Consider the following 27,654-nt stretch of genomic DNA (forward strand, 5'->3'; position numbering starts at 1 on the left):
TCTCACCCTGAGGGGAGAGGTGTCGGCCCTTAAGGGCTCCACCCGGAGGCTCTCGGCGTAGCACTCTCGTGCTTCTTTTTGGTCTACGTGGACTATGAGAATGTCCCCTATCCTCGAAGGAAATTTCATTGCGAGGTGAGGGGTTGACACTATGGCCATCAGCTGGTTGATGGATGGTCGGCCAAGGAGGATGTTGTATAAGGTGTTGGCGTCGATGACCAGGTATCGGATTTTGATGGTCCTGGTGTTCTTCCCCTCTCCGAAGGTGGTGTACAACTCGATGTAACCCTTGGTACCCACCCTCTCGCCCGAGAATCCTACCACGTGGTCATCGTATGACATCATCTCGGCCTCGGCTATCCTCATAGCCTTGAAAGTTTTCCAGTAGAGGATGTCTACCGAACTTCCTTGGTCCACAAGGGTCTTTCGTACGGTGAATCGGTCTATATCGACCGCTATCACCATCGGGTCGTCCTGCTGGCGATAGTCCACGCCTTTGAAGTCGTTGTCCGTGAAGGTGATGGGTGGCATCCTCGGTCGGAATGCTACCGCGTTTACCTGATGTACCGCCCGAAGGTGTCTCTTCCGGGCGTTGTTCATGCTTCCTCCTCCGGCGAAGCCGCCGACTATAGTGTTGATAACCTCTCGGTTACCTCTTCTATCGGCCTCCCTCGGGGGTCGTCTCTTCGGGGGGGATCGTCCCTTGCGGGTTGTCGGTCGCCCCTGTTATCTTGGTCATTTCGGCCGCGTTGGTGTGACCTCGTCCGCCTTGGTGGATTCGCTCGGCGGGGTGGGTCTCGGCCATTCCTGACGAAACGACGGAGGTGCCCAGCCTGGATAAGTTCCTGGATCTTATCCTTTAGGGCTTGACACTCCTCGGTTGAGTGTCCGGCGTTTTGGTGGTACCGACACTGCTTCCTCCGGTTGGCATTATTTGGGCTGGCCACCTTCCTTGGAGGAGGGATCAACTCTGCGTTGAGGGCCTCGTCCAGAATTCTCCCCCTCTCGGTCGTCAGGGGTGTATACCTTGAGAACCGGATTGGCCGGTCTCGGTTGTCTTGGCGTCGGTCATTTCTTTGATTCGATCGCGCCTGGCGGTCCTTTTCTTTCTTGTTTCTCTCCCCACCGGCCTCGGCTCGGGCCTGGTTGCAGAATTCTCTTAGCTCTTCCAGCTGCATGTACTTAGCAGCTCTCTTTCTCAGCTCGTCCAGACTGTTGGCCGGCTGCATGCACAGGTTGTCGGCAAAGGGCCCCGGACGCAGGGCCGTCAGCATGTGGTGCATGACAACGTCCGGGCTCAGATTCCGGATGCTCATTGCCACTTTACTGAACCTATCCACAAAGGTCCTCAGCGACTCTCCCTTCTCCTGGCGATGCCTACCAGGGCGATGGAGGTTAGGTGGTACGGCCGGCTGGTCGCAAACTGGGTTTCAAACTTTGCTACGAGCGTGGCAAAGCTATCGATGGAGTTGGGTGAGAGCTTGGTGAACCAACTAAGGGCTGCTCCCTTTAAGGATGTGGGGAACACCCGGCATAACACGACGTCGTTTGAGGTGTAGAGACTCATATGGGTGGTGTAGGCGTCCATATGCTCGTCCGGGTCGGTCGACCCGTCGTATTGGTCTCAGTTGAAACCCTTCCAATTCTCAGGCAGTGGGACTTCGATGATGGTGTTGGTAAAGGGGTGTCGACGGTTCGGGTCGGCCGTCAGGGTCGTCCGGGTGGACCTCATCAGGCACGACTCATCGCCCATCTCGGTTTCCCGGGGAGGGGGTCAGCCTCTCGTCCCCTCGGCTACATCTGGGTCGAGGGGAGAGGTGTATGACCTGCCGACAACATTTGTCGGAATGACGGAGGGTCCTTCCTCCCCCAGCTTCTTCTTCATTTCTTCGTTCTCCTTACGGAGAACTTGCAGCTCTTGCTCGTTTTTCTGAGCGGCCTCCTCGGCCTTCCTTCGCATCTCGGCCATCTCTCTCTGGAAAGACAGCAGCAACATTGTTTGGTCGGCTTCAATCATTCTTTCCATGCTTCTCGTTGAGACCATCTACTTTTTTCCTTCAGCTAGTTTCCCTCGGGCCCCACGGTGGGCGCCAATTATTCCTACTAGGGAGATGAGACCTAGAGAACTATTGAAGTCTTCTTCTCCTTCCTTCGGTCGGTCAGGTGACTGGATGGTGAGCTGGGATTCTTCTCGTCCTCCTGCTTCTCCTTCGGCACTCGGCCTCGGCTGAACACCGGATGGTGGGGGTACCTGCGAAGGCATTCGACGCTAAAGTCAGTAAAGCGGGTGGTCAGCTCTCAGGTAGGTGAACAGTAATAAATGACATACCTTACTCCTTGGGATGCGTGTTATTTATATTATTCTAATGGGCCTACCTTGTTGGGCCCCTTTATCGAGGTGGATACCGCTTAGGGTTGCATTACCTAATTCTTAATGACGGATTAACTTCACTGATCTTGGTTTGAGCGTTAACTATAGTAGGGGTCGGCCGTCGGCCAAGTTCCCATGGTATGGGTCAGCCATCGGCCAGACCCTAGTGATCTCGGCCAAGTCTTCTAAGGTCTCGGCCGGGTGGGCCATTCGGCCTCGACATCTCGGCCACATCTCTTGAGTTTCAGCCAGGTTCCCCTGGTCTCGGTCAAGTAGGCTCGACCTCGGTCTGCCAAGTGGGCCTCGGCCTCGCCCATACCTGTACAATATATATATATATATATATATATATATATATATATATATATATTTATATGCTTGACTTAACAATAAATCACTACAAGAAAATCATGAAATAAAAATCAATTTTTGAGACAAAAAATAATTAATTGCTATAGTCACTAAATTAGAGACCATTTTAGAAACTAAAAAAACTTAGTTTCTAAATTAGTTTTTATTATTGTTAAATGATTTCTAAATTAGTATCTAATTAGCTACCAAAGTTTTTGTTACCAAATTTAGCATCTAAATAATTAGTAGTTCAAATTTCATTGTTGATGCTTCTTCTTGGTGTTGTCGTTGCTACTTGGTGCCACAACTTTTTCTTGGTGTTGTTGTTGCCGCTGGACATTTGAGTTGCAATTGTTTTTGCTATTGCCATTGGGCATAAATTCCATCGTTGTTGTTGGTGATCTCTTTCACTGGTCCGATACTTTTCATGTTGTTTCTCGTATGATGTGAACGTCCCTTATGGTTAAGATAATCGTGCTGCCTCTCTTGACGTGTGTCCTCTTCGAAGAAAAACGCTCACAAATGTATAAACTCACAAAACTACTGGTTTTTTTTTTTTTTTTGATCAGCACACAAAACTACTGGTATGTAAGGTAGTTTTTATTATTAATATCAATTTATAAAGTAGTTTTTAAATTGATATCTAACCTTAGTTTTCAAGGTTTTAGCGGCTAACTATTTTAGATTCTAAATTAATTTTTATAGTTACTAATTTAAAATATAAAGTAATTAATAGTTAAAACATTGATAACTAATATTATATATCAATTTAAAAAATATTTTATAATTTTTAATAATATGAACTACTTTAAATATAAATAATTTTTTTAATTTATAAAATAATATCTAACTTATTTAATATAATAATCAATTATTTTTTATCTTTAAAAATTAGTTGTTATTTAATGATTTTTTTTTATTATACAGTCATTCAAAGGCAATATAAAAGATGTTTTAGTTTCTGTATGGTGGATCAACATTGATGCTTTAACCCATATAAATTCACAAATAATGAGTGGAAAATATTGTAAAATATGTATTTGGTAATAATGTGAGAAACCATAAATAAACAAGTTAGACAGAAGAAGGGGTTATCCTTTTTTGTCTTTTGGAAGTAGATATTGCTATTTTGGGAGTGGAAAAGTAAGCATCTTCGGTAATACCAACCTTTTATCATTGCATTATGTTCATGCAAAGAAGCAAAACAACCAGTACCAATTATTACTCAAATTTACACAAATATAAATTCTTAGGTAAAAAGAAAACATGTGCATTTACAAGTAAAAACGTTCAAAGCCTGCTATAACTAACAGCAAAAACCAAAAACCTTGAAAATTTAAGCAAGTTTCCACTTCTATTTCGTCTCAATATTCTTCCACTGTTCAACCTTTTCGGATGGTGAATATTTCCCAATGTAATCGGTTTATTTTCATGAGAAACAAAACACACCCATGTGACAAAAACTTTACACATCTTATCCTAGGACCTTGATGTTGTGCAAGCAAAAAAGGAAGGGTCAGTGACACAAAAAAACTTACATATAAGGTAAACAAGTGAAACAGAAAAGCAAGGCTTGAAACTCAGTTATACTATCAAATCAAATAAAAATAATAGCAGAAAAGTCTTGTGATTCAGAGACATGAAAGGACCAAGAGAGCTCAAATGAGGAACTAAAAGAACACTTGATATTAACATGCAGTCCTACAAGCACATGAAGGTCCTTATAAGGACAAACACAAGGGGCATCTTGTTATCATATTTTCCACTCCACACATGAATGCTTGCTGAGTAATAAAATTAAAAACCTTTTTATCATATATATACTAATGAAATCCATCAAACCAATCAAAAGCCATGGAATAAAATCACTTGTTTTCTTTATATGCATGTGTTTGAAACAAATAAGGGAATATGAGAGGTTGAATTATAACTTTAGTTTCTTAAAGTCATATATGAGATGAGAAAATTCACATCTAAGATGACAATCTCTCCCTTTGTGTCCTTGCAATAAAAATGACACCTTCAAAATTAATTAAAAACAATATTATTATTCAATTATTTAAGTTCTAAATTTGATAAAAAAAACTTTGGTAACTAAATAGATATCTCTTTAAAAATTATTTATCAATAATAAAAACTAATTTAAAAAACAATATTTTTTTTAATCTCTATATTATTTTTATCTCTACAATTGATTTCTATTTAATATTTTTTATAATAATTCCTTCACATATGGTTTTTTTATCATATTTTTTAACTTCATTTTTATATTCTCTGAAATAATACTTTAGAGGGTTTTATACCATAATATAGCACACAAACCAATTTGACACATTTAATTTAAAGAGTATTTGACACATTTAATTTAAAGAGTGAAGTTTTTACCCATGAAAAATAATGCGATTTCAATCGGAAATGGAATTTATTAGTTCATGTTATAATAAATTAAATAACAAAAAAGTAACTATATAGAATGAGATAGCACACCAATCTCTAAAATTTTCATATCAGCTAAACAACCCTATTTTAAAACGGAATAAAAACCCATCTTATCCATCACTAACATTTTTATTCTTCATTAATTCCTAATAAATTGATTTTTGTAACTGAGACCAATTTTAATTTGAGGGATATGTAACTATAAAAAATATACGATGAACCTATGAAGTACTGACACTGATACGACACGGACATGGACATAGACATGGACACAGATACGGAGATATGTATAATCTCTAAAATGTAGGACACAAGAACACGAATTTATATATGGTATAATTATGAATTATATAAATTGATAATAAAGATTTATGTGCATAAATATGTTTCGGTTTTTGTTAGTAGAAATATGTTTCTCATGACTGGTTAAAAATGATTTATTCCTTATTTTTTATAATTATAATAAAAAACTATACAATAAGTTTAAGTTTTTAGAAAATTAATTTTTTAAAATTGTGTTAGAATCATGCTAGAATTGTAAAAAATCCAACAAATATTTTTTGAATTGAACACTTTACCGATACGTATTCTACAAATGTCGTACAAGTGTCGGTGTCCGATACATGTGTCTAGCATGAACATATCATTTAAGAGGAGTGTCGAATATTCATAAAGATATTAAATTAAGAATAAAATAATACTGAGAGTCTACAATAAACTTTGTCTGTTTAAAATTCACAAGTGACAAATTTATAATTTTTATAATTTTCACACTTGTTTCTTTTTTTGTTGTCTAAATATATGTTGAGTTTTAGAAGTAATGTGAATGGGAGAAGTTTGTGATTTTCCCCTTTTGAAGGTTGGAAGAAATAAAGGGTTAGTTAAAAGCTTTGTGTGTTGGAAGTATGAGGTCCTTTTAAGCCATCCTTGGATTACATGATAGCCACTTGTTTGGTTGTGAACATTTGACTTCTTTGGGTATTTTGTGATTATGCTTGTCCTTGTTTAATTTAATGCATCAACCACTTCAGTTGGGTCATGAAAATGTCAACCATTTGCTACATGCTATATCAACCCCTTTATTTTTTAAGGTATATAATAGGGCTCTTTCTTGCTGCACCTCCATAATCGTTTTGCACCCTCATACTTCTTAAAATTTTAAAAATATCTTTTATTATATTGATTTTTTCATTTCAGAATAGATAGTTTGGAAAAATTTCAAATTATAAAACTTGGACGGTATTTTAATCCAAAGTAAGTTAAAAAAAATATATATTTTAGATATGAAATCTAAAAGGTATTTTCGAATTATAGAATTCACAAAATATTTTCATATTATAAAATTTGAAAGATATTTTTTAAAATATATAATTTGAAAGGTACTTCTCCATTCAAGAATAATTTTTGAATTTTGTATGAAAAAAAAGTTAGAAAATACTTTCCAAATTCTACCATCCTTAAAAATACCTTTTATATTTTACAATCAAAAGATGTAATCCAAAAGATGTAAATAGAAGGGAAAAAAAATTGTAAAATTAAAAATGTATTTTTTTAAAATAAAATAGTTTTTTTTGTCTATCATAGTGTACCGGAGAAACTATATTGGTATAGAAAGAAGGCAATTGCTTCTTGCACCATATAACTGCAACAGGAGAAAAAACAAAAATATCCTTAAAAAAATGGGGTACAAATAAAATTACATTCTTGACCCCTTTTTTGGAACATAATAATCTCTTCTAGATAAATTTTTTCGGAATGTATTATTTTCAATTCTGGATTTTTTTATTCGGAATGAGATTTTGATTATTCTTTTTCCATATTTTTATATTTGGAACACAATAATCTCTTTTGGATCTACTTTTTCGGAATGCATTATTTTCTATTCTGAATTTTCATTTTCGGAATAAAAAGTATTTTCAAAATTTTTGAATTTGTGTTGGGTGCAGTTTCAAAAGTGTTGGGTGCAGGAAGCAATTGCCTAGAAAGAAACAGCCATACAATAGCGGAACTAAGAACACGGAAGTCCAAAAAACTGGCCCAATTTCTACATACCTACAAGTTGTAGAAAATATTTCTTCTTCCATGATTTCTTAGTAGTACACATATGAAGTGTTAGAAATATTTAAATTCTTCATAGATCAAAATTTTGAATAGTAAAATTTATAAATATATTTTAAATTCTATAATTATATCAGATTATGTAATTCATAAATATTCTTTATATTATAAGTTTTTTTATATTATTTTATTAAGATTATTTTTTGAAAATTTTGTAAATTAGTTCAATCAATCAATCATCTAAATTAAGACGTTGGTTATGAAAATATTAATTAAAAAAGAAAACACAAACTGTGAAAGTATTAATATTAACATCTATCCAACGTCCCAATAAGACTATTGTTTATTTATTTTAATATGAAGATTATTTTAACATTCACATATTAAATTAAGTATTTTTAAAAATTGTATCTGGCTTAAATCTTATAATTTATTTATTTATTTAAAAAGGACTAATATTACGATTACAAAATAATGTGCCAAAATTGTAGTTTAGAAAAAAAAAAGAACAACACAGGCATGTGCACGCTCGAGTAGCCCTAGCTCTGAACAACGAACACAACACAGTCGAAGGTATTGCCTTGGTATGGTCCATTTACGTTGTTCATCTTCTCGCTTTTTCCCCTCTTACCAACATCATTTTTTATCTCTGCACAAACACCAGAACCAGTGCATTCTTTTTCTTAATTGAGTATCTAACTACACTATCTCTGTTCCATTCACAGACCAAAGATGGTGCAGTGGCAGAGGCACATTTTGCCCTTCCTTCGTCACATTCACAAGCGAGTAGTGGATCACCACCATGCCAATCCTTCAGCTCCAAGCCTTGTAATTTCTCGCTTAGCCTCTTCTCTTTCACAAGGTTAAGACTTTTCTCTATTGCCCGTTTTTCGTGTTTTCACTTTTGTGGCCTTAGTTCTGTGAAAGTTATGGCTTTTAAGGGGTTCGTTAGGGTAAACCTTGCTTTGGTATTATAGGTCAGGTAGGGGGGAGAGCGTGGACAAGAACGACACCAACTTTGCCCTGTTTCTCAAGACCCATTTTTCTCTGTTTCCAACATCAGGTAAAATTCTGTTTTGATCGCTTGATCACTGGTATAGTAAAACTAAGGGTTTGTTTTGAATGACTTGTTAAATCATTTCGGCACTAAAATTTATGGTTTGGAAAAAGTCTTGCGGGCGTCCATTTGGGGTGTTTATACCCTGAGAGGGAGAGAGAAGTGGGACATGTGATGGTGATGTTGTGAAAGGAGAGATAAAGGGAAACAAGAGTGTCAAATGGGGTGTTTGGGGTTCTTTGGACAGACATTCAAATCACGAGTGCCATTTAAAGATAATTTTTGTCAAAATTAATTCTATCAAACTTTAAAATTAATGGATGCTAAGACACCTTCTTCACCTCTCCACTATAATAGTGGGAACTGGGCAGGGAGAGCATTTTCATGTACTATGATGAATTTTATGCTTCCAGCAATGATGTATGTAGTAATAATAGTAACCCAGTTGAAGGTAACTAGTGTATACTAAATAATTGCAATGGTTGTCTCTTGGAACTGAATAGCGGATTCTCAATGTTTTCAGTCTCCTTCAGAGAGGTTATATTCAGGCTAAAGATTCATCTGATTGAAAGTTAATAAAGCTACTCATAAAAGAGATTAAAAATACTCTTGTAGACAACATCGCAACCAAGGAAAATGCAAGGATTGACCTCTATGAGCTTTATGGGGGGAACTGATGTAAGAAATGTATTAAAAAACATTAAGTGAAGTAATATCGCATGGTTTGCCACACAATTTTTCAAAAGGTGAAATATGTTGCAAGTATGGAGTGGGAATGCAATTGAAGATATGCAGCATTAAGAGAGCAAAACACCAAAAAGAAGGAGGCAAATCCGATTGAAAAAAGAAGAGCCTGTGTAACATTTAAAAGATGTTGGTGTTTTTGCTCTACAATTCCATTTTGTTCAGGGTCTTTTTGAATAACCTTAACATGTTTTTCAAATTGTGTTTCAATATGATGAACAAAATTCTTAATATAAGCACGAGTTTCAGCCTTGTTAGCCATTAAAAAAGTCCATTTAAAATGGCTTTGATAATCTACAATAGTGAGGAAATACTTGTGACCATGCAGAGAAACTTTGGAACATGGTTACCATATATTAATCTGAATTAAATCAAAAGGATGAGATGTATAAGAATCACTTAAACTGAATGGAAGTTTCTTCTGTTTAGCATGATGACAGGTATTATATGTAAAATGTTGGTCACTGGAAATACAAGGATAAAGTTGCTGCATAGTTTTCAATCTATCATATGACAAGTGACCCATGCCAATATCCCAGAAATCGATAGGCTGAACATGACATTGTGGATGAACATGACAGATGACAGGGAAGAGGGGTGGGCAAGAGCAGTAGTCATGGTGTAAAGATTATCATTCACATCAAGTATACCAATCTTCTATTTGGTTTTCATATCCTGGATAACACAAGAATTTGAATAGAAAATGAGTTGACAATCAAGAGAGGTAACCAATTTAGATATCCAAATTAAATTGAAAGTGAAATCCGGAATATATAAAACATTACTTAAGTAAAAGGAGTCATTAAATTTGACAGTTCTAGAATGAGTGGCATGAACATGTGGACCTGTGGGAAATTTCACATCAATGGGATTAATAAGTGTATATGTAAGAAAATTAGAAAGTGAAGAGGATACATGGTGAGTAGCATCAGGGTCAAGGATCCAAGAAGTGACTTAATGTGAATGAACAGGATTGAAGGCAGAACCAGTATTTGAGGAAGAAGAAGGTTCTGTGGAGGGAGAAGTGATTGAACCAATTTGGTTAATGTGGGAAGAAGGAGCTGATTTGCCTTGAGTGGACTATTGTATTAAAGACATCAAGGCTTGATACTGCTGAGGAGTGAAATGAAAATCTTGAGTCTGAAGTTTGCTGGTGATCAGATTCAGTGGCCCCAATATAACCAGCCACAGTGTTGTTCACATGAGATTCTTTGCATTTTAAGACTTTTGTTCTGGAGGAAAACTGTTTCTGGTAACAAACTTCTACAATATGTCCCGTTCTCCCACAATCCGTTCTGATCTTATTGGTCTTAGTGGAGGAAATACATGTCCCTTTGTTGTCATTAGTGGAGGGGAAACCATGTTTCCAGTAGCAAATATTCTCAGTATGTCCTGACCGTGCATAGTGAGTGCAGTGAAGAGAGGGAGAAGAGGAGTTAACAACATTGTTTTTGGTAATAGCAACAACAAAAGTATTACCCATTAGTTGATGTTCTTGCTGCTGCGCAACATAAGAGAAAATCTTGGAAATAGGAGGAATTAACAGAAAAGAAAGCTTGTTACAGAGAGAAGAAAAAGAAAATAACAGAAAAGATGCCATGCCATGCAGCCATGTACAGTTACCCACAGCTACACAACCCAATCATGTGAGGTCATGCAAAACGAAAATATTAGTTAAGAAAAGCAGTTTGGCTGGCATTTTAGTGTTAAATGATGAGCGCAAATCCCTTGCTTCTATGGTTGCTAATCAAATCTCTCAATGGAGTTTGGTTTAACTTGGGTATCCTTTATGACAAAATCCAAAAGCTTTTCCTCTTTGGATCCGTTTATTCATTAGGTTTCTAAACATCTGGGTAATTTGAAAGGAGCTTATAATCTTTAGGTGGTTGAATTCCATCTTTCAGTTTAAATTGTTGAGCATTCCCCTCTAACATCTTTCCTGCTGCTTTGACTTTAGAAGTAAATTATACTAGAATTGTTCTGGTCTGGTATGGGTGGATTGAAGACTATGTGTTAAGTTGGTAAAGGTTAGATATGAATTTGTTCACTAGCCTTTACCTGATAGAATAGCCTTTGGGATATCGTATTATGGCCAAGTGAAAAGTTCAATCCTGTCTGGCAGTTCACTAGGCTTAAGTTAAATTTAAGCACAACGTTGGATGGGCATTTGTGCATTATCAACACTTCAAACTCCCAAAGGGCTTCCATGAGGAGGTGTGTTACTTACAAACCATTTTTGAGTTTTCACATAATATCTAAATTTTTTTGGATTAGTTGGCTCAAGTCAACAAAAAAAGATAAGATGGAAAGCAAATGGTTTTGGGTAAGTTAGTACAGGAGTCTGCAAACACGAGACACAAAAACCTTATTCTTTCCCAAAACATTTGGGCAAGATATTTGGGTTGGCTTCTCTGTCATTGAGGTCTTTCCATGCCTCTATAATATTCCCTCTTAACAGAATCACTCTATATTTTTTGTTTTCTTCAGGATTATTATATAATCTAGGAATTTAACTTTTGGTAATCTGAATCATAGCTAAACTCAAGACATACAATCTCTCTTAGAATATGTTAGTGTTTCAATTCAACTATTACAGTTCAGAGAATGTGATCCTCGACCCTTCCAGAGGCACAGGAGTCTGCAACCACATAGCTGCCGCAATAGTTGACAAAGTTGTAAGAAAAGGATTTGGGAAAGAATAATGTTTTTGAGGTTGGCCACCCGAATGTTTTGCTAAAGAATAAGTTTTTTTGGCTTCTCTTTTGTACTAGATACATGGTTTTTTAAGTGGGTTGGATGCTGTTAGTCTTAATTTCTGTTTTGTTGGTTCTTTTTCATTTTTTCTTTAATTAGTTGTCTTGTCAGGGATATCTTATCCTCCTATATTTGTATAGCACTTTTTTTTTCTTTATGAATTTCTTTTTTACGTCAAAACAAAATCACCTTCACAACAATTCTTGTTGCTGCTCGCTAAATTGTGCAAACACTTTCTTAGACTTTGTGATCATACTCAATTATGTTTGGAGATTTTAATAAACAGGTTTGTTCATATTTAATATTTCCCAACTCATCAAACTAAAACCTCGGGGGTTACTGAGCTAGTGTTATAAAATTCATAATTTTATGTCTCTCTATGATTGTTGGTGCTTTGCTACCCTGATCATACCCTCTTCTTAACCTCATCTTTTTTATTTTATTACTTGATTATATCCGTCTCAGGGAATTTCAAGCACCACTCCATTGCTGGCAAATTCATCTGAGGAAACACCTGTTTTGTCACCTTTAGTCCCAGTTTCATCTTTGGGTAGTTCAAAAGGTGAAGACCAGAAGCAGAAAGCTGTTACTAAGCCAGAAAAAGTTCAAGCAATATTAAAGGGAATAAAGCAGGTTTGAGATGCATATCACTGTTCATGATTGTTTGCTTTTGGTTTTCTTATATGCAGCAGTTGGTTTTCCTTCATCAAGAGGATGTTTGGTAGACCTGAACAAGTATATATTCAATGAATTTTGAATGAAATGATTCCAATTTTAAGTGGTGAAAAGTACAATATGAAAACTTGTAAACATTTAATATACCAGACATGGCAACATTGAAGAAGAAGTCTTTTAATTACTTAAAAAGTGAAACAGATTGTACTTTATTCATTTAGTATAATGCATGTGATGAATGTATTTAGAAATTTCACTATTCAATTTGTAGCATTCTCTCGCTGCTCCACAATGCTGTTCTGTGATTGCACCACTCCACGAGGTGCTATTGACAAGGCAAAAAATATTTTTAAAAAAGAAATAAATTTTATTTTAAGAATTAAACTAATTCAACTGCATGCTATTATGGAAACTGTTATTTTTTCCTTTAAAACCATTTCGAGAGTGGAGAAAGTAAATTAATTTGCTGTACTCTGTTACTGGACTAGTTTCATCTTTCCAAGTGCAACTGCCACTGCCAAACGCAAGAACTGCACCATCTTTACATCTTTGATATCATTTCAGAACTGCTATATATATGGCATAATAATGATGAAAAAGAGGTGAATATGTAAACCCAAATGACATACTTTTAAACAATTCTTTGTACTTCTACAACCAAGCTAATAAAGTACACTTATAACTGTTGATTGAACAATCAACAGTTGAGTGTTTTGACAAAGTCAAGTGCACGTGTAACTCCTAACTTTGGGTATAAGTCTAACCTAATTTTATAAAACTGGCTTGTAAATCAAGGTTTGGACCCACTCCACTTGTGTACTGTACTTTAGTCATATCACTAAACAATGTGAGACTAAGCCATCATCATTTAGGTAGCAAAACCAAGCCAATAAAGTGTAGTTATAACTGTTGTGACAAAATCAATCAAGTACATGTCTAATTTCTAATCTTTGGGTATAAGTTTAACTCAAGCTCATAAAAATGACTTATAAATCAATGTTTGCATCGTATACTCTACTTTAGTCATGTCTCCTTTGAGGTTACAATTTAGGCAATCCCCAATGAGGTTGTAACTTAGGCAAGTTAGGAGCGATTCCAACAGTAACAAATTCTGAAGTTAATTGCAATCTCAACTTTCAATATTTTAATCAGCAATTGTTTGTGCTGAATTGAATTCCTCTCACTTTAGAGGAGCTAAATCTATGGACATTTGCCCCCATGGGTGTCCAAATGATCCTAATCTGTTAGATAAATAAAAATATTAAGGTTGAACGTGTCTCTATATAACATTCAAATAATTATATTCCATTTTGCCCCCAAGTTTCTTAGTTCCCCATCCTAGTTCTACTTACCAATCTTTCTTTTACTGTATCTACTATATTGTTTTATTTCTCCATTTCTAACCTTTAATGTTCCCACACATTTGTGCGTTTGGTTTTCTAGCAAGCACTAATGCAGGCTCAAAGAAAACCATTGATTTGACAATATAAACAAGTATCAGTGTATCATTTTACAAGTATATTCAACATAGCTATAATAGGAGTATTAAAAAGTTATAATGCTTTATTTGATTTATGTGGTGCCCTTGCATAGTTTTTTTTAAAGAATCTTCTCTGTTATCAATTTTTGCGGACAAGTTAGAACATATTTTTTAAGCTATTGGAATACCTTGGCTTGATGTGTAAACTAAATGGATTGTTTAAGGGTCTGGTTCATGTCTGACTGATTACACTTTTTACATACCCTGTCTTCTATGGTATTTTAGAGTCCAAAGAAGGTCAACTTAGTTGCTGCTCTGGTTCGTGGTATGCTTGTTAAAGATGCATTGATGCAGTTGGAATTGACGATAAAACGAGCAGCAAAAACTGTTTATCAGGTAGTAACACCAGTTGTCTTTTACTGTCACCTTATTTGACAAGATTGCAAAATCTATAATTTTAATTGCTTTCAAAGTTCCTCTTTGAATGCATCAGATTTTAGTGATATTTTTTCTCAATATCTTTGCCCCATTTCCTGGCCATTTTACAACTTTCCCAATCATAACACCAATATAAATTCTAAAGTATCCTCGCTCTTCCATGCATTTTTGTCTGCATTTAACACAACAATTTATGATTATTTGGATTCGAGTTATGTTCATTTTGAGTGGAGAGAAAGGTTATATTCTATTACCTTCTATATGGTAAAGCAAAATTGGTAGCATTTGTTTTAAAATCCTACACATTGTAGGTTATTCATTCAGCCCGAGCAAATGCCTCTCACAATCACGGGTTAGATCCAGAACGTCTCCTAGTAGGTAATATTTTGAAGTTCAAAATTATTAGAAGTGAAGTCGTTTTGTTACATGAATTACAATAGAACATGGCAACATTGTTTAATCTATATAGCTGACCTCAACTAGTGATTCAAGGCTTAATTGTTCTATCTCTGATTATCCCGTTTGTTGTTTCTTACAGCGGAAGCATTTGTAGGAAAGGGATATTTCAAAAAGAGACTTGCCTACCATGCCAAAGGAAGATCAGGACTCATAATGAGACCAGAATGCAGGCTAACAATTGTAGTGAGAGAGATAACTGCGGAAGAAGAGGCTGATATAGCTAGGCTGAGAGTTCACAACTTCAAGAAACTAACTAAGCGGGAGAGACGACTTGTGCCTCATCAACTTATTGAGACCACTCCTGTTTGGGGCCGCAAAAGCAAATCTAGTGGTCAAAACTTGAGTGCTGCACCTGCATGAGCCTCACTTTGTTTCCAAGTTTTCATGCTTCATGGCATTTTGTGTAATAGATTATTCTTCTTGGTCATCACATAATATGGAACAGTTGAAATTTTTTTTGCCCTTGTTGCAAATGATAGAAGTTTGTGTTGGATCATTTTCAGTGTTATTCTCATTTAATAGCTTATTTTTCTTCCATCTAGGTACAAAAAAGGATATGCCCTGTTCAATCAGCAGCATGAGTTTGTTGTCTATTTTTTCTTCATCTGGTGAATCATCTAATGACAGTATCTAGTTGGTGCATATGATGGAGGTCATCTGATGGATGTCGTGTATTTTCTATAAAATCAACATGTACTGGTGGCTATTATTAAATGATACTGATGGTCATACACGATTTCTTTTCTCCTTCACCAAGTAATTACATAACGATGTTTTACAGTCGCAGTTTCGCCATAACTACGTAGCAAACATATTTCTTGATTCCAATTCAGGTATTTGTTTGTTTCTTCTTTTCTTCCTTTATATTACTTTTACGAACCAAAACACACAACAACCGTATTTTTCTTTTCTGCAAACAATTTTGTGTTGTTTATGACTCCTTTTGTAGTTCTATTATTGCACAAATCATAATATTCAAGGGGATCCAAGAGAAACTACTTTTAGAGACGTAAATTTTTTCTACAAAATTGTCATACCATTTTATGCGTCAAGGAGCAAAAGGAATTAAGAGAAACTTGATTTAATTTCAAATTATGTTTCATGATTCAAGTCACTTTCATACACAATATTAAAGTAAAGTATTTGAAGGAAAATGTTAAGACAACAAAAAAATACTTTAATATGTTGGGAAAACTATACTCAGATTTTAAATTTAACTTGTTGTATGATTTGATATACTTGCCAAATTCGCAACATTGATCCAAGAGTTAACTAATATTTAAGCTATAATGTATAAATGTAATATAACCACATTTGTTCTTTATTTTTTCTTTGTTGTAAAAACATAAACATCTCTTATGTCTTTATATTTTATTTTGATTCCTTTATTAATAAAAAAATAAAATTGTTATGTGTAAACAAATTCTACTAATAAAAAAATATTTAATAAAATTGTAAAACTAATCCAAATCAAACCAAACTGATTTGTTGTGGTTTAATTTGATTTGGTTTAAATTTTTTTATGTTCAAATTAAACTGTATGTAATTTTATATTTGATTCAAATGTATTTTTAATAAAAAATTAATGTCCCGAAAGAAAATAAAAAATATTATTGTCTTCCTTTCTAAAAGAAAAGAAGTGGTAACAAAATTGTGAGGAATTTTTGAGCAAATATCTCCTAGTCAAGGTGTAGAAAATAATAAATGAAATAATGGTGGCTTTTGCGGTTGCGTTGGTGGCTGTCTAATGAGAAGTTAAGTATGTTTTGTGAATTCATGAAGCCTAGGTAAACTATACAAGCTCTAATATTCTTGTTGATACAAAAATAATTAATAAAAAAAAGAAGATAAGGGACTGAACTCCAAATAACAGTAAATAATGGATGAACATAAAATTTATTAAGTCTCAAATCAAACACACTTTTTTGAAAAGGAGGGGTGGCAGAGATGACATTGTTACGAAGTTGAATCTTCAGAGTATTTAACTTCAGCAACTCACATACATACAGAACATATCTAACTTCATCACACACAACAGATGGCCATGTAGGTCCATCTTATTCATAATTGAATCACTTAAGAAGAAAAAACAGAGACATAAACTTTTGTTCATAATACTTGTACACAATACAGTTACCATCATTTTTCCCTCCACCTCTTATTGCAATGAACAAATCCCAGTTAACCTAAAAGAAATAAAGGCACAGTTATATATATCTTCAAGTTTAACTAATTTGTTTCAAATAAAGTAAGCCAATACAAGGACATGCAATGACAAAATGACAATTATATTCAACCCTTCTGATGTGACATGATGATGGGGTTGTTTTATGCAGTCCCTTAGTGTAAATAATTATGAAAGGATATCTTGTAAGCATTATCAAAGGTTCTGAATATTGTCAGTTTTATTATGCAGCTAATGGTTTTTATTCTGTTTTATTTAATCACTGATTTTAACTTCAATTTGGAGTGTTTTATATATGTTCCTGCTAGGAAGATGGGACCTAGAGAACTATTGAAGTCTTCTTCTCCTTCCTTCGGTCGGGCAGATGACTGGGTGACAAACTGGGATTCTTCTCGTCCTCCTGCTTATCCTTCGGCACTCGGGACTCGGTCGTCGGGTGAACACCGGATGGTGGGGGTACCTGCGAAGGCACTCCGACGCTCAAGTCAGTAAAGCAGGTGGTTAGCTCTCAGGTAGGTGAACAGTAATAATGACATCCCTTACTCCTTGAAATGCGTGCTATTTATATTATTCTAGTGGGCCTACCTTGTTGGGCCCGTTTATCGAGGTGGATACCGCTTAGGGTTGCATTACCTAATTCCTGGTGATGGATTAGCTTCACTGATCTTGGTTTGAGCGTTAATTGTAATGGGGTTCGGCCATCGGCCAAGCACTCGTGGCCTTCGGCCGTCTTGGCTGAGTCTTCGACGGTCTCGGTCTCTCGGCCAAGTCTACAAAAGGTCTCGGACCCTTGGTCTTTCGGCCAAGTCCTCAACGGGGTCTCAGCCTTCGGTCACTCGGGCAGGTTGACTGGGCATCGGGCAGCCAGGTGGGTCCCAGTCTCGCCCGGTACCGGTACACTTGCTCCCCAGGCTCAAGGGCAGATGTGCCAGATATGTCCGATGAGTCTTTGATGATGGGAGTCGGTCGGTCTCCCTTGGTCGCGCGGGCGTTTCATTTCTCGAGGTACGACATGACTAGGCGGCGTGACGTGACTTCAGGCGGCGCGACATGACGTGCATTGATGAGGGGTTTTTTGGGCGGGGGAGTTCGTGGGCCGTTAGATCTACAAGATCTAACGGTGGAGATTGGTTTGACGTTTCGCATTCCGAGGCCCATGGGCCCTATAAATAGGGGTCTACCAGCGTCGAGGTCCCTCATTTGCATTCGTGAGTTTTTTCTTGGCAGCCGAGTGATCATTCGCCCATTGCTGAGATCCGAGCGACTTCTCGCCCATTCTTACTAGGTTCGGTCTCGTCCATTTATTTACAAGGTTAGTGATGTCGACCGTGTCTCGGCCAACGTCTTCTTCGTCCGACCATTCTTCCCCTTCTCTCGGTCGCCCTCCCCGTTTTGAAAAGTCGTCGTCATCTTCCTCTTCCTCTTTTTCTTCTTCTTCCCCCTCCTCTGCCGAGCCTACCTCGGTTGGGGTGGCCGAGGTGTCGCCCCGGGTAGAGGTTGTAAGGGGGGATGTCTCGGCCAACGCTATTGATTGATCAGATTCTCTTCTGATGGATATCCCGGCTGATGTTGTTGGTCGGTCGGGCTCTCCCCTGGCAGCTATTCCTTTGGAGGATCTTAGCTGGGTGGATCCTCGAGTGGTCGAGATCTCGTCCCTCTATGGGACCGAGTTGTCTGTGGCCAAGTTCTTGGCCCGTCATCCGGTCTTAAAGGCGGAAGAGTACTCGAGTTACTTCGACGTCTTGCCTTGTGGGGTGGCCGAAAGCGTGTGTTTGGGGCGGCCAGGTGTTGGTCCCCCATTTTTTTATATGTATGCCTGTTTTTTCAAAGACCTTTATGTTTCTCTCCCTTTCGATGAGTTTACGATGGGCGTCCTTCGGACGCTTAACGTGGCTCCTACCCAGGTTCACCCGAATACCTGGGCGTCCCTTCAGGCCTTCCGCCTGTTGTGTGATGTTATGCGCCTTCATCCCTCCCCCTCTTGTTTCCTTTCTTATTATAAGTCTCACCCCGCCTAAAAGGCTGCTTGGCATTCTTTGGCCGGGCGGCCGGGTTTGGTGTTGTTTGACTCCTTCGCCCTCTCGTATAAACGTTTCAAAGAGAGGTTTGTGAAGGTCGTCATTCGTCCCGAGGCGACCCCCTTCTTTTTTGACTCAGCCGGTCGGTCGAGGTTCCCCCTATACTGGACTTAGAATCCCTGTGATTTCAAGGAGTGGCCGAGGCCGACCGAGGGTGAGGACGAGTTGGGGGTTCTTGCCCTTTTTGACGCCTTACCGAGGAAGCTTCCATGCTGGGGGCTGATCGGCGCGTATACCAAGTCTGCGCGATGGGCGGCCGTGAGGGGTATGTGTTTAGGCTTGTCTAGGGCGGTCGGTCTCTTTTAACTTGCGTGTGATCTAACTTGTTTATTAATTTTGTTTTGCAGAAATCATGGTTAACGAACGACCGGCGGCCGTTAGTGTACTTGACAAGCACCGCCAAAAAGCGGCCGAACGCAAGGGCCGTCGGAGTTTAGAGGTGATCCCTCCGCCAAGCGATACAGGGGCGGCTGGTTCCTCTCATAAGTCCAAGGGGCCGGTCGGCCCCTCCCACAGGTCCAAGAAACGTCCGAGGGACGTTAGCAACATTGCCACCACCACTCGATCACCCGGGTCAATGCCGACGCCCCCTCCTTCTCGGCGAGTGACAGCCGAGGCAGTGACAAGCTCGCCCGGTCCTTTGGTGCGCGGGGCAGCCGGGCCATCGGAAGTCGACGCTCGGGCAGCGCCCACCCCTTTCGACCTCTTGGGGGGTGGGTATCGATTTTCTCGAAGAGTTCGCGTCGCTATTCCAGATGAGGCCCGAGACTCCCTTCAAGACGTCTCCCCCTCGGACCTCCTAAAGAGTGGTTTTGAATTGATGTGCCGCTCGGTCGTCCTCTTTCAGAGTGGGCTTGTTGGCCGAGGAGGTGTCGGCCTTGGAGCACAAGCTGTCCGAGGCCAACCATGACTTGGAGCAATCTTTGGCTGCCAACACCACCCTATCGGCCCTGATTGCTACGGAGGCGGCCGAGAAGGAGTTGGCGTACAAGGAGGCGGCCGAGGCGAAGCGGCAGCTGGAGGCCGAGAGGTTGAGGGCGGCTGCTGAAATTGCCAAATTGAAGGAGCTGGTCGAGGAGAGAGATAAGCAGCTCTCTGCCTCGACCACTGAGATGGCCGCCCTTCAACATGCCAAGGAGCAAGCCGAGGCCGAGCTTGATGAAAACTATGAAGAGGCCGAGGAATTGCTGAAACAGTGCTTTGAAAGGGCCGTGCGTCAAGCGCACGTGCTTTATGGCGGACCGCCGACCACTGGTGAGTTTGACCTTGACTGTGAGGTCTACCAGGGTCGATTGATGCCAAGTGCTGAAGTGGCCGCCTTAACTGCTCAAGAAACTGAACCGGCTGCGACCGAGGAGGGGGAGGCTGAGGTTCGGGGTAAGGAGGTCGAGGCTGAGGAGGATGGATGCATTAATATTCAGGATTAGGTTTGCCTTTGGTCGGGTTGTGGCCTTTTCCTTTTTTAGCATCTTCCGAGGCTGGGGCGTGGCCTTCTTATTTTGTTTTTGATGTATCGCCCGGTGCTTTTTTCATTTTTATCAACACATCGTCCATCTTTTCTTTTATCAGAGTTTGGCATGAAATTTGAGAAGTTTTGAACAGTCGGCCAGCCATTCGTTCGGGCGCCAGCCATAAATTTTTGTTAAATTCTAGCAAGTAAAATGAGGGCGACCGGCCATAAAATTGGGAATGTTAATTTCGAGCAATCAAAATATGGGCGATCGGCCATAAAATTGGGAATGTTAAATTTGAGCAATTAAGATAAGGGCGATCGGCCATAAAATTGCGAATGTTAAAATTCGAGCAATTAAGATAAGGGCGATCGACCATAAAATTGCGAATGTTAAAATTCGAGCAATTAAGATAAGGGCGATCGGCCATAAAATTGCGAATGTTAAAATTCGAGCAAGTAAAATAAGGGCGATCGGCCATAAAATTGCGAATGTTAAATTCGAACAATTAAGATAAGGGCGATCGGCCATAAAATTGCGAATGTTAGATTCGAGCAATTAAGATATGGGCGATCGGCCATAAATTGCGAATGTTAGATTCGAGCAATTAAGATATGGGCGATCGGCCATAAATTGCGAATGTTAAAATTCGAGCAAGTAAAATAAGGGCGACCGGCCACTATTAACGAATGTTGGGTTCGTGCGCGTGAAGGGTGGGCGATCGGCCATTATTAGCGAATGTTGGATTCGAGCGCGTGAAATGTGGGTGATCGGCCACTATTAGCGAATGTTGGATTCGAGCACGTGAAATGTGGGTGATCGGCATACCGACACTTGCGATGTTATTCGAGCAAGTGGGCGTTCGGTGGGCCGGCACTTGCGATGTTAATCGAGCAAGTGGGCGTTCGGTGGGCCGGCACTTGCGATGTTAATCGAGCAAGTGGGCGTTCGGTGGGGCGGCACTTGCGATGTTAATCGAGCAAGTGGGCGTTCGGTATGTCGGCACTTGCGATGTGAATCGAGCAAGTGGACGTTCGGTAGAATATTTCCAACACTTTGATGAAAACGCCTCGTTAAAACCTCCTTGGTTGGGTGGGGAAAAAGTGCGTATTTTTATAGATTTTAGCTGTAATAGAACTTGAGGTGCGTGGCATTCCACGTCCTCGGTACATTTTTTCCTGAAAGCCATTCTAGATGATAGGCTCCTCCTTGTGCGACTTCTCGGATTCGGAAAGGCCCCTCCCAGTTGGATGAGAATTTCCCTTCATTTTTTCTGGCGTCGCTGCGCATTCTCCAGACGAGATCACCCTTTTGGAAACATCTCGGCCGGACTTTGGTGTTGTACCGTCTGGACGCCCTGGCTTTGCAGGCAGCCTCTCGAATCTTGCTTTTGTCACGCATCTCACTTACCAGGTCGAGGTTGACCGCTAGGCTTTCCTCGTTTAGGGTGAGATCGAACATCTGCCGTCGTATGGTGGGCTTGGCCACCTCAACTGGGATCATTGCCTCGGTCCCGTACGTCAGGCTGTAGGGTGTCTCTTGTGTGGTAGTTTGGGGGGTGCACCTGTACGCCCAAAGTACCTCGATCAGCTCCTCGGTCCATCGACCCTTTGCTTTGCCCAGACGCTTCTTCAGTTCGTTGAGTATGACCTTGTTGGCGGCCTCGGCCTGCCCATTGGTTTGTGGGTGTTCCACCGAGGCCATGATGGACTTGATGCCCAGGTCGTCATAGAAGGACTGCAGGCCTCGGTCGATGAACTGTCGGCCATTGTCAGTTACTATTGTGTGCGGGACGCCGAATCGGCAGACTATGCTCCTCCATACGAAGTTTTGTACATTCTTCGCCGAGATGGAGGCGAGGGGCTCGGCCTCGATCCATTTGGTGAAGTAGTCGACTCCCACCAGGAGGAATTTGGTCTGCCCCTTCCCTGGGGAGAATGGACCGATAATGTCCAGCCCCCACATGGCGAACGGCCACGGGGAGATGATGCTGTGCAGTTCTTCCGGCCTGGTGTGGAGGAGGGGGCCGAATTCTTGGCACTTGGCACATTTCTTGACGTATTCAGCACAGTCGCCCTGTACGGTCGGCCAGTAGTAGCCGGCTCTCAAGATCTTGGCGGCCATAGTCCTTGCCCCGGCGTGATTTCCGCAGACTCCTTCATGGATCTCGGCCAGGATGTACTCGGCCCTTTTGTTGGTTATGCATTTTAGCAGGGGGGTTGAGTAGCCTTTCCGATACAGGTCTTTGTTGATCATGGTGTACCGGGCGCATTGTTGCTTCATCGCCTTCTCTTGGTCGGCCGTGCACGTGCCGTCCGTCAGGTATTGGATGACGGGTGTCATCCAGTTGTCGGCCTCAGCCTCTTCTTCTTCTACAACTAGACACTCGGCCTCGGCCTCTGTCACACTCGGGTGTCTCAGCCATATTTGTATGACCGACCTCTAATGGCTCTTCTTTTTGGCGACCGAGAGCTTGGACAGGATGTCGGCCCTCTTGTTGTCCTCTCGCGGTATGTGTTGCAAGGGTGCTTTGCTGAAGCGGGCGATACTGTTTTTGGCCGCGTGGTAGTATCGCTGCAGCAAAGGTTCTTTAACCTCGAAGTCTCCATTGACTTGGCCGACCATCACCTGGGAGTCGCTTTTGCATGTAACCTCGCGCGCTCCCATGTCGTAGGCTAGGTTTAGCCCGGCCAGCAAGGCCTCGTACTCGGCCTGGTTGTTGGTCGCCCGAAATCCGAACTGGAGGGCTTGTTCCAGGAGGAGGTCGCCCGGCCCCTCTAGGACAACTCCCGCTCCACACGCTGTTTTATTTGAGGAGCCGTCTACGTAGAGAGTCCAACCGGCCGAGAGGGTGGGCAATGGTGTCAGCTCGGCCGAAAAGTCGACCAAGCATTGAGACTTGATGGCGCCCCTCGGCTCATAACGTATGTCGAACTCGGAGAGTTCGACCGACCATCCTATCATCCTCCCTGCAAGGTCCGGTTTAGATAAAATTTTAAAAATAGGGTAGTCGGTTCTTACAGTTATGGAGTGATTTTGGAAGTAGGGGCGCATCCGTCTTGCCGTGAGGACGAGTGCGAGGGCCACCTTCTCGATCATCTGATATCGGGTCTCGGCCGAGTGGAGGGTTCGGCTCACAAAGTATATGGGTCGCTCCTCGCCCTCGGCTTCCTGCACTAGGGCCGCGCTGACCGCTTCTTCCGAGACTGCTAGATATACCAGGATTGGGATGTTGGGTCTCGGCTTCTGGATGACGGCCTGGGATGTGAGGAATTCCTTAAATTTTTTGAAGATTTCCTCGCATTGGTCGTCCCAGATGAATTTTTTGCCTTTTCGGAGCAACTGAACGATCGGCCTCGTCTTCTCGGCCAGGCGGGGGACAAACCGAGAGAGGGCGGTCAGCCGCCCAAGGAGTTGTTGTACCTCCTTCACGGTGTTCGGGCTTCTCATGCTGAGTATGGCTTGACATTTGTCGGGGTTGGCCTCTATCCCCCGGTGGGTGAGCATGAAACCTAGGAACTTTCCTCCCTCTACCCCGAAAGTACATTTTTCGGGGTTGAGTTTCATGTTGACTCCCCTTAGAGCCTTGAAGACCTCGTCCAGATCCTTCAGATGTTGCTCGAACGAGTCGGACTTCACGACTATGTTGTCCACATAGACTTCTACCGCCCGGCTTATCAGACCCTTGAAAATTTTGTCCATGAGACGCTGGTAGGTCGCCCCGGCGTTCTTGAGGCCGAATGGCATGACCTCGTAGTAGTAGTTGGCATCGGCCGTCATGAAGGCCGTCTTCTCCTTGTCCCGCGGGTGCATGCTTATCTGGTTATAGCTAGAGTAAGCGTCCAGGAAGCTCATAATTTTGTGGCCGGCTGCCCCATCCACCAGTCGGTCAATGTTCGGGAGGGGGTAGGTGTCCTTCGGGCATGCGCTGTTGATGTTTCTGTAGTCGACGTTAGGCTTGGTAACCATGACGACGTTGGCCAGCCATGTCGTGTATCGGGCCTCCCTTATGAATCCGGCCGACAGGAGCTTGCCGGCCTCCTCCTTCGCTGCGAGTCGTTTTTCGTCTCCCAAGTCCCTCTTCTTTTGGGAGATCGGACGAGCTTCCTTAAATATGGACAGCCGATGGGTGATGACATCCGGACTTACTCCCGGCATGTCGGCCGGCGTCCATGCGAACATGTCGACATTCTTTTTTAGCGCGGCATGCATGACCTCGGCCTCGGCCGCCGCCAAGACTGTCCCCACAGCCGTGCTGTGCTCTTCGTCGAGGAGGGGGACTCTCCTCAGCTCCTCTCTTGCCTCTAGCCTTTCCTCGGTTGCCCGGGGATCAAGGTCTACTAGTGCCACGGTTGGCTGGGCCTCCCTAGGCTGGTCCTTCCTGGGGGAGCGGTCCTTTCGGGAGGACTTTCTCGCCCGAAGGGGAGAGGTGTCTGTCCTTAGAGGCTCCACCCAGAGGCTCTCGGCGTAGCACTCCCGTGCTTCTTTCTGGTCCACGTGGACCGTGAGAATGTCTCCTGTCTTCGAAGGGAATTTCATTGCGAGATGAGGGGTTGATACTATGGCCATCAGCCGGTTGATGGATGGTCGGCCGAGGAGGATGTTGTAGGAGGTGTTGGCGTCGATGACCAGGTACCGGATTTTGATGGTTCTGGTGTTCTTCCCCTCTCCGAAGGTGGTGTACAAGTCGATATACCCCTTGGTGGCCACCCTTTTTGCCCGAGAACCCTACCACGTGGTCGTCGTATGGCATCATCTCGGCCTCGGTCATTCTCATGGCCTTGAAAGTTTTCCAGTAGAGGATATCTACCGAACTTCCTTGGTTTACGAGGGTCTTCCTTATGGTGAATCGATCTATGTTGACCGCTATCACCATCGGGTCGTCCTGCTGGCGGTAGTCTACGCTCTTGAAGTCATCGTCCGTGAATGTGATGGGTGGCATTCTCGGTCGGAATGCCACAATGTTTACCTGATGTACTGCCCGGAGGTGCTTCTTTCGGGCGTTGTTCGTGCTTCCTCCCCCGGCGAAGCCGCCGGCTATAGTGTTGATAACCTCTCGGTTACCTCTCCTATCGGCCTCCCTGGGGGGATCGTCTCTTCGAGGGGGGTCGGCCCTTGCGGGTTGTCGGTCGCCTATGTTGTTTTGGTTTTCTCGGCCGCGGTGAGGTGACCTCGTCCGCCTGGGTGGATCCGCCCGGCCTGGTTGGTCTCGGCCATTCCTGACGAACCGGCAGAGATGCCCAGCCTGGATAAGTTCCTCTATCTTGTCCTTAAGGGCCTGACACTCGTCGGTTGAGTGTCCGGTGTTCTGGTGGTATCGACACTGCTTCCTTCGGTCGGCGTTATTTGGACTGGCCACCTTCCTTGGGGGAGGGATCAGCTCAGCGTTAAGGGCTTCGTCCAGAATCCTTCCCCGCTCGGCCGTTAGGGGTGTATATCTCGAGAAACGGATCGGTCGGTCTCGGTTTTCCCAGCGCCGGTCCGTTCTCTGTATCGGCCGCACCTGTCGGTCTTTTTCTTCCTTCCTCTCTCCGCCGGCCTCGGCACGGGCCTGGTTGCGGAACTCTCTTAGTTCCTCCAACTGCATGTACTTAGCGGCTCTCTTTCTCAGCTCGTCCAGGCTGTCGGCCGGCTGCATGCATAGGTTGTCGGCAAAGGGCCCCGGGCGCAGGGCCGTCAGCATGTGGTGCATGGCGACATCCGGACTCAGATTTCGGATGCTCATCGCCACTTTACTGAACCTATCCACGAAGGCTCTCAGCGACTCTCCCTTCTCCTGGCGGATGCCTACCAGGGCGATTGAGGTCAGATGGTGCGGCCGGCTAGTCGCGAATTGTGTTTCGAACTTTGCGACGAGCGTGGCAAAGCTATCTATGGAGTTGGGTGAGAGCTTGGTAAACCAACTAAGGGCTGCACCCTTCAAGGATGTGGGGAACACTCGGCACAAGACGGCGTCGTCCGAGGTATAGAGACTCATATGGGTGGTGTAGGCGTCCATATGCTCGTCCGGGTCGGTCGACCCGTCATATCGGTCTCGGTTGAAACCCTTCCACTTCTCAGGAAGTGGGACTTCGATGATGTTGTTTGTAAAGGGGTGACGGCGGTTCGGGTCGGCCGTCAGGGTCGTCCGGGTGGATCTGATTAGGCACGACTCGTCGCCCATTTCAGTCTCGCGGGGAGGGGGTCGGCCTCTCGTCCCCTCGGCCACATCCGGGTTGGGGGGAGAGGTGTAGGACTTGCCGACCACGTTCGTCGGTATGACAGAGGGTCCTCCCTCCCCCAGCTTCTTCCTCATATCTTCGTTTTCCCTGCGGAGAGCTTGCAGCTCTTGCTCATTTTTCTGAGCGGCCTCCTCGGCCTTTCTTCGCATCTCGGCCATCTCCCTCTGGAGAGACAGCAGCAGCATTGTTTGGTCGGCTTCAGTCATTCTTTCCATGCTTCTTGTCGAAACCATCTACTTTTTTCCTTCAGCTAGTTTCCCTCGGCCCCACGGTGGGCGCCAATTGTTCTTGCTAGGGAGATGGGACCTAGAGAACTATTGAAGTCTTCTTCTCCTTCCTTCGGTCGGGCAGATGACTGGGTGACGAACTGGGATTCTTCTCGTCCTCCTGCTTATCCTTCGGCACTCGGGACTCGGTCGTCGGGTGAACACCGGATGGTGGGGGTACCTGCGAAGGCACTCCGACGCTCAAGTCAGTAAAGCAGGTGGTTAGCTCTCAGGTAGGTGAACAGTAATAATGACATCCCTTACTCCTTGAAATGCGTGCTATTTATATTATTCTAGTGGGCCTACCTTGTTGGGCCCGTTTATCGAGGTGGATACCGCTTAGGGTTGCATTACCTAATTCCTGGTGATGGATTAGCTTCACTGATCTTGGTTTGAGCGTTAATTGTAATGGGGTTCGGCCATCGGCCAAATTCTCAGGGTGAGGATCGGCCATCGGCCAAGCACTCGTGGCCTTCGGCCGTCTTGGCTGAGTCTTCGACGGTCTCGGTCTCTCGGCCAAGTCTACAAAAGGTCTCGGACCCTCGGTCTTTCGGCCAAGTCCTCAAGGGGGTATCAGCCTTCGGTCACTCGGGCAGGTTGACTGGGCATCGGGCAGCCAGGTGGTCC

General features: G+C 42.4%; 4 protein-coding genes across 13 annotated transcripts in view; 2 read left to right on the top strand and 2 right to left on the bottom strand.

Annotated features, from left to right (window-relative positions):
• The first annotated feature begins 7,691 nt into the window (after positions 1 to 7,691).
• On the top strand, positions 7,692 to 15,468 carry LOC137824385 (uncharacterized). 2 transcript variants are annotated; one of them, XM_068630020.1, is made up of 7 exons: positions 7,692 to 7,803; positions 7,945 to 8,081; positions 8,197 to 8,282; positions 12,240 to 12,407; positions 14,215 to 14,325; positions 14,679 to 14,745; positions 14,906 to 15,322. In XM_068630020.1, exons 2-7 carry the CDS (start codon positions 7,952 to 7,954, stop codon positions 15,184 to 15,186), a joined length of 843 nt encoding a protein of 280 aa, XP_068486121.1. In that variant the 5' UTR covers positions 7,692 to 7,803; positions 7,945 to 7,951; the 3' UTR covers positions 15,187 to 15,322. The 2 variants fall into 2 exon arrangements, with proteins under 2 accessions (XP_068486121.1, XP_068486122.1); XM_068630021.1 differs by having other exon boundaries at positions 7,724 to 7,792; positions 14,906 to 15,468.
• Positions 15,469 to 16,693: 1,225 nt separating this feature from the next.
• The window catches only part of LOC137826729 (uncharacterized), an 80,255-nt gene continuing 69,294 nt past the window's right edge, over positions 16,694 to 27,654 (bottom strand). For all 9 annotated transcript variants that reach the window (XM_068632832.1, XM_068632833.1, XM_068632835.1 and 6 more), the window contains one exon: positions 16,694 to 17,012. The gene's annotated coding sequence lies outside the window, so the exon portion shown is untranslated. The remainder of the gene's footprint in view (positions 17,013 to 27,654) is intronic.
• LOC137823640 (uncharacterized) lies at positions 18,562 to 20,516 on the top strand. Its single transcript, XM_068628856.1, has 3 exons — positions 18,562 to 18,796; positions 19,437 to 19,662; positions 19,937 to 20,516. The coding sequence occupies exons 1-3, from the start codon at positions 18,562 to 18,564 to the stop codon at positions 20,514 to 20,516; spliced, it is 1,041 nt and encodes a 346-aa protein (XP_068484957.1).
• LOC137823644 (uncharacterized) lies at positions 22,983 to 26,994 on the bottom strand. The gene is made up of 2 exons (XM_068628862.1): positions 25,177 to 26,994; positions 22,983 to 25,061 (listed from the first exon to the last, which is right to left on the bottom strand). The coding sequence occupies exons 1-2, from the start codon at positions 26,992 to 26,994 to the stop codon at positions 22,983 to 22,985; spliced, it is 3,897 nt and encodes a 1,298-aa protein (XP_068484963.1).

Source organism: Phaseolus vulgaris, chromosome 8, assembly GCF_000499845.2.
Source record: "Phaseolus vulgaris cultivar G19833 chromosome 8, P. vulgaris v2.0, whole genome shotgun sequence".
Lineage (NCBI taxonomy): Eukaryota > Viridiplantae > Streptophyta > Magnoliopsida > Fabales > Fabaceae > Phaseolus > Phaseolus vulgaris.

Coding starts and splice junctions, on each gene's coding strand:
- LOC137823644 (XM_068628862.1), bottom strand. CDS start 26,994: ATGGTTTCGACAAGAAGCATGGAAAGAATGACTGAAGCCGACCAAACA. Junction 25,062..25,176: donor ACCAGAACCATCAAAATCCG/GTACCTGGTCAT, acceptor TTCCCTTCGAAG/ACAGGAGACATTCTCACGGT.
- LOC137824385 (XM_068630020.1), top strand. CDS start 7,952: ATGGTGCAGTGGCAGAGGCACATTTTGCCCTTCCTTCGTCACATTCAC. Junction 8,082..8,196: donor AGCCTCTTCTCTTTCACAAG/GTTAAGACTTTT, acceptor TTGGTATTATAG/GTCAGGTAGGGGGGAGAGCG. Junction 14,746..14,905: donor TCCAGAACGTCTCCTAGTAG/GTAATATTTTGA, acceptor TGTTTCTTACAG/CGGAAGCATTTGTAGGAAAG.
- LOC137823640 (XM_068628856.1), top strand. CDS start 18,562: ATGGATATCCCGGCTGATGTTGTTGGTCGGTCGGGCTCTCCCCTGGCA. Junction 18,797..19,436: donor CGTGTGTTTGGGGCGGCCAG/GTGTTGGTCCCC, acceptor TTTGTTTTGCAG/AAATCATGGTTAACGAACGA. Junction 19,663..19,936: donor ACCACCACTCGATCACCCGG/GTCAATGCCGAC, acceptor GTCCTCTTTCAG/AGTGGGCTTGTTGGCCGAGG.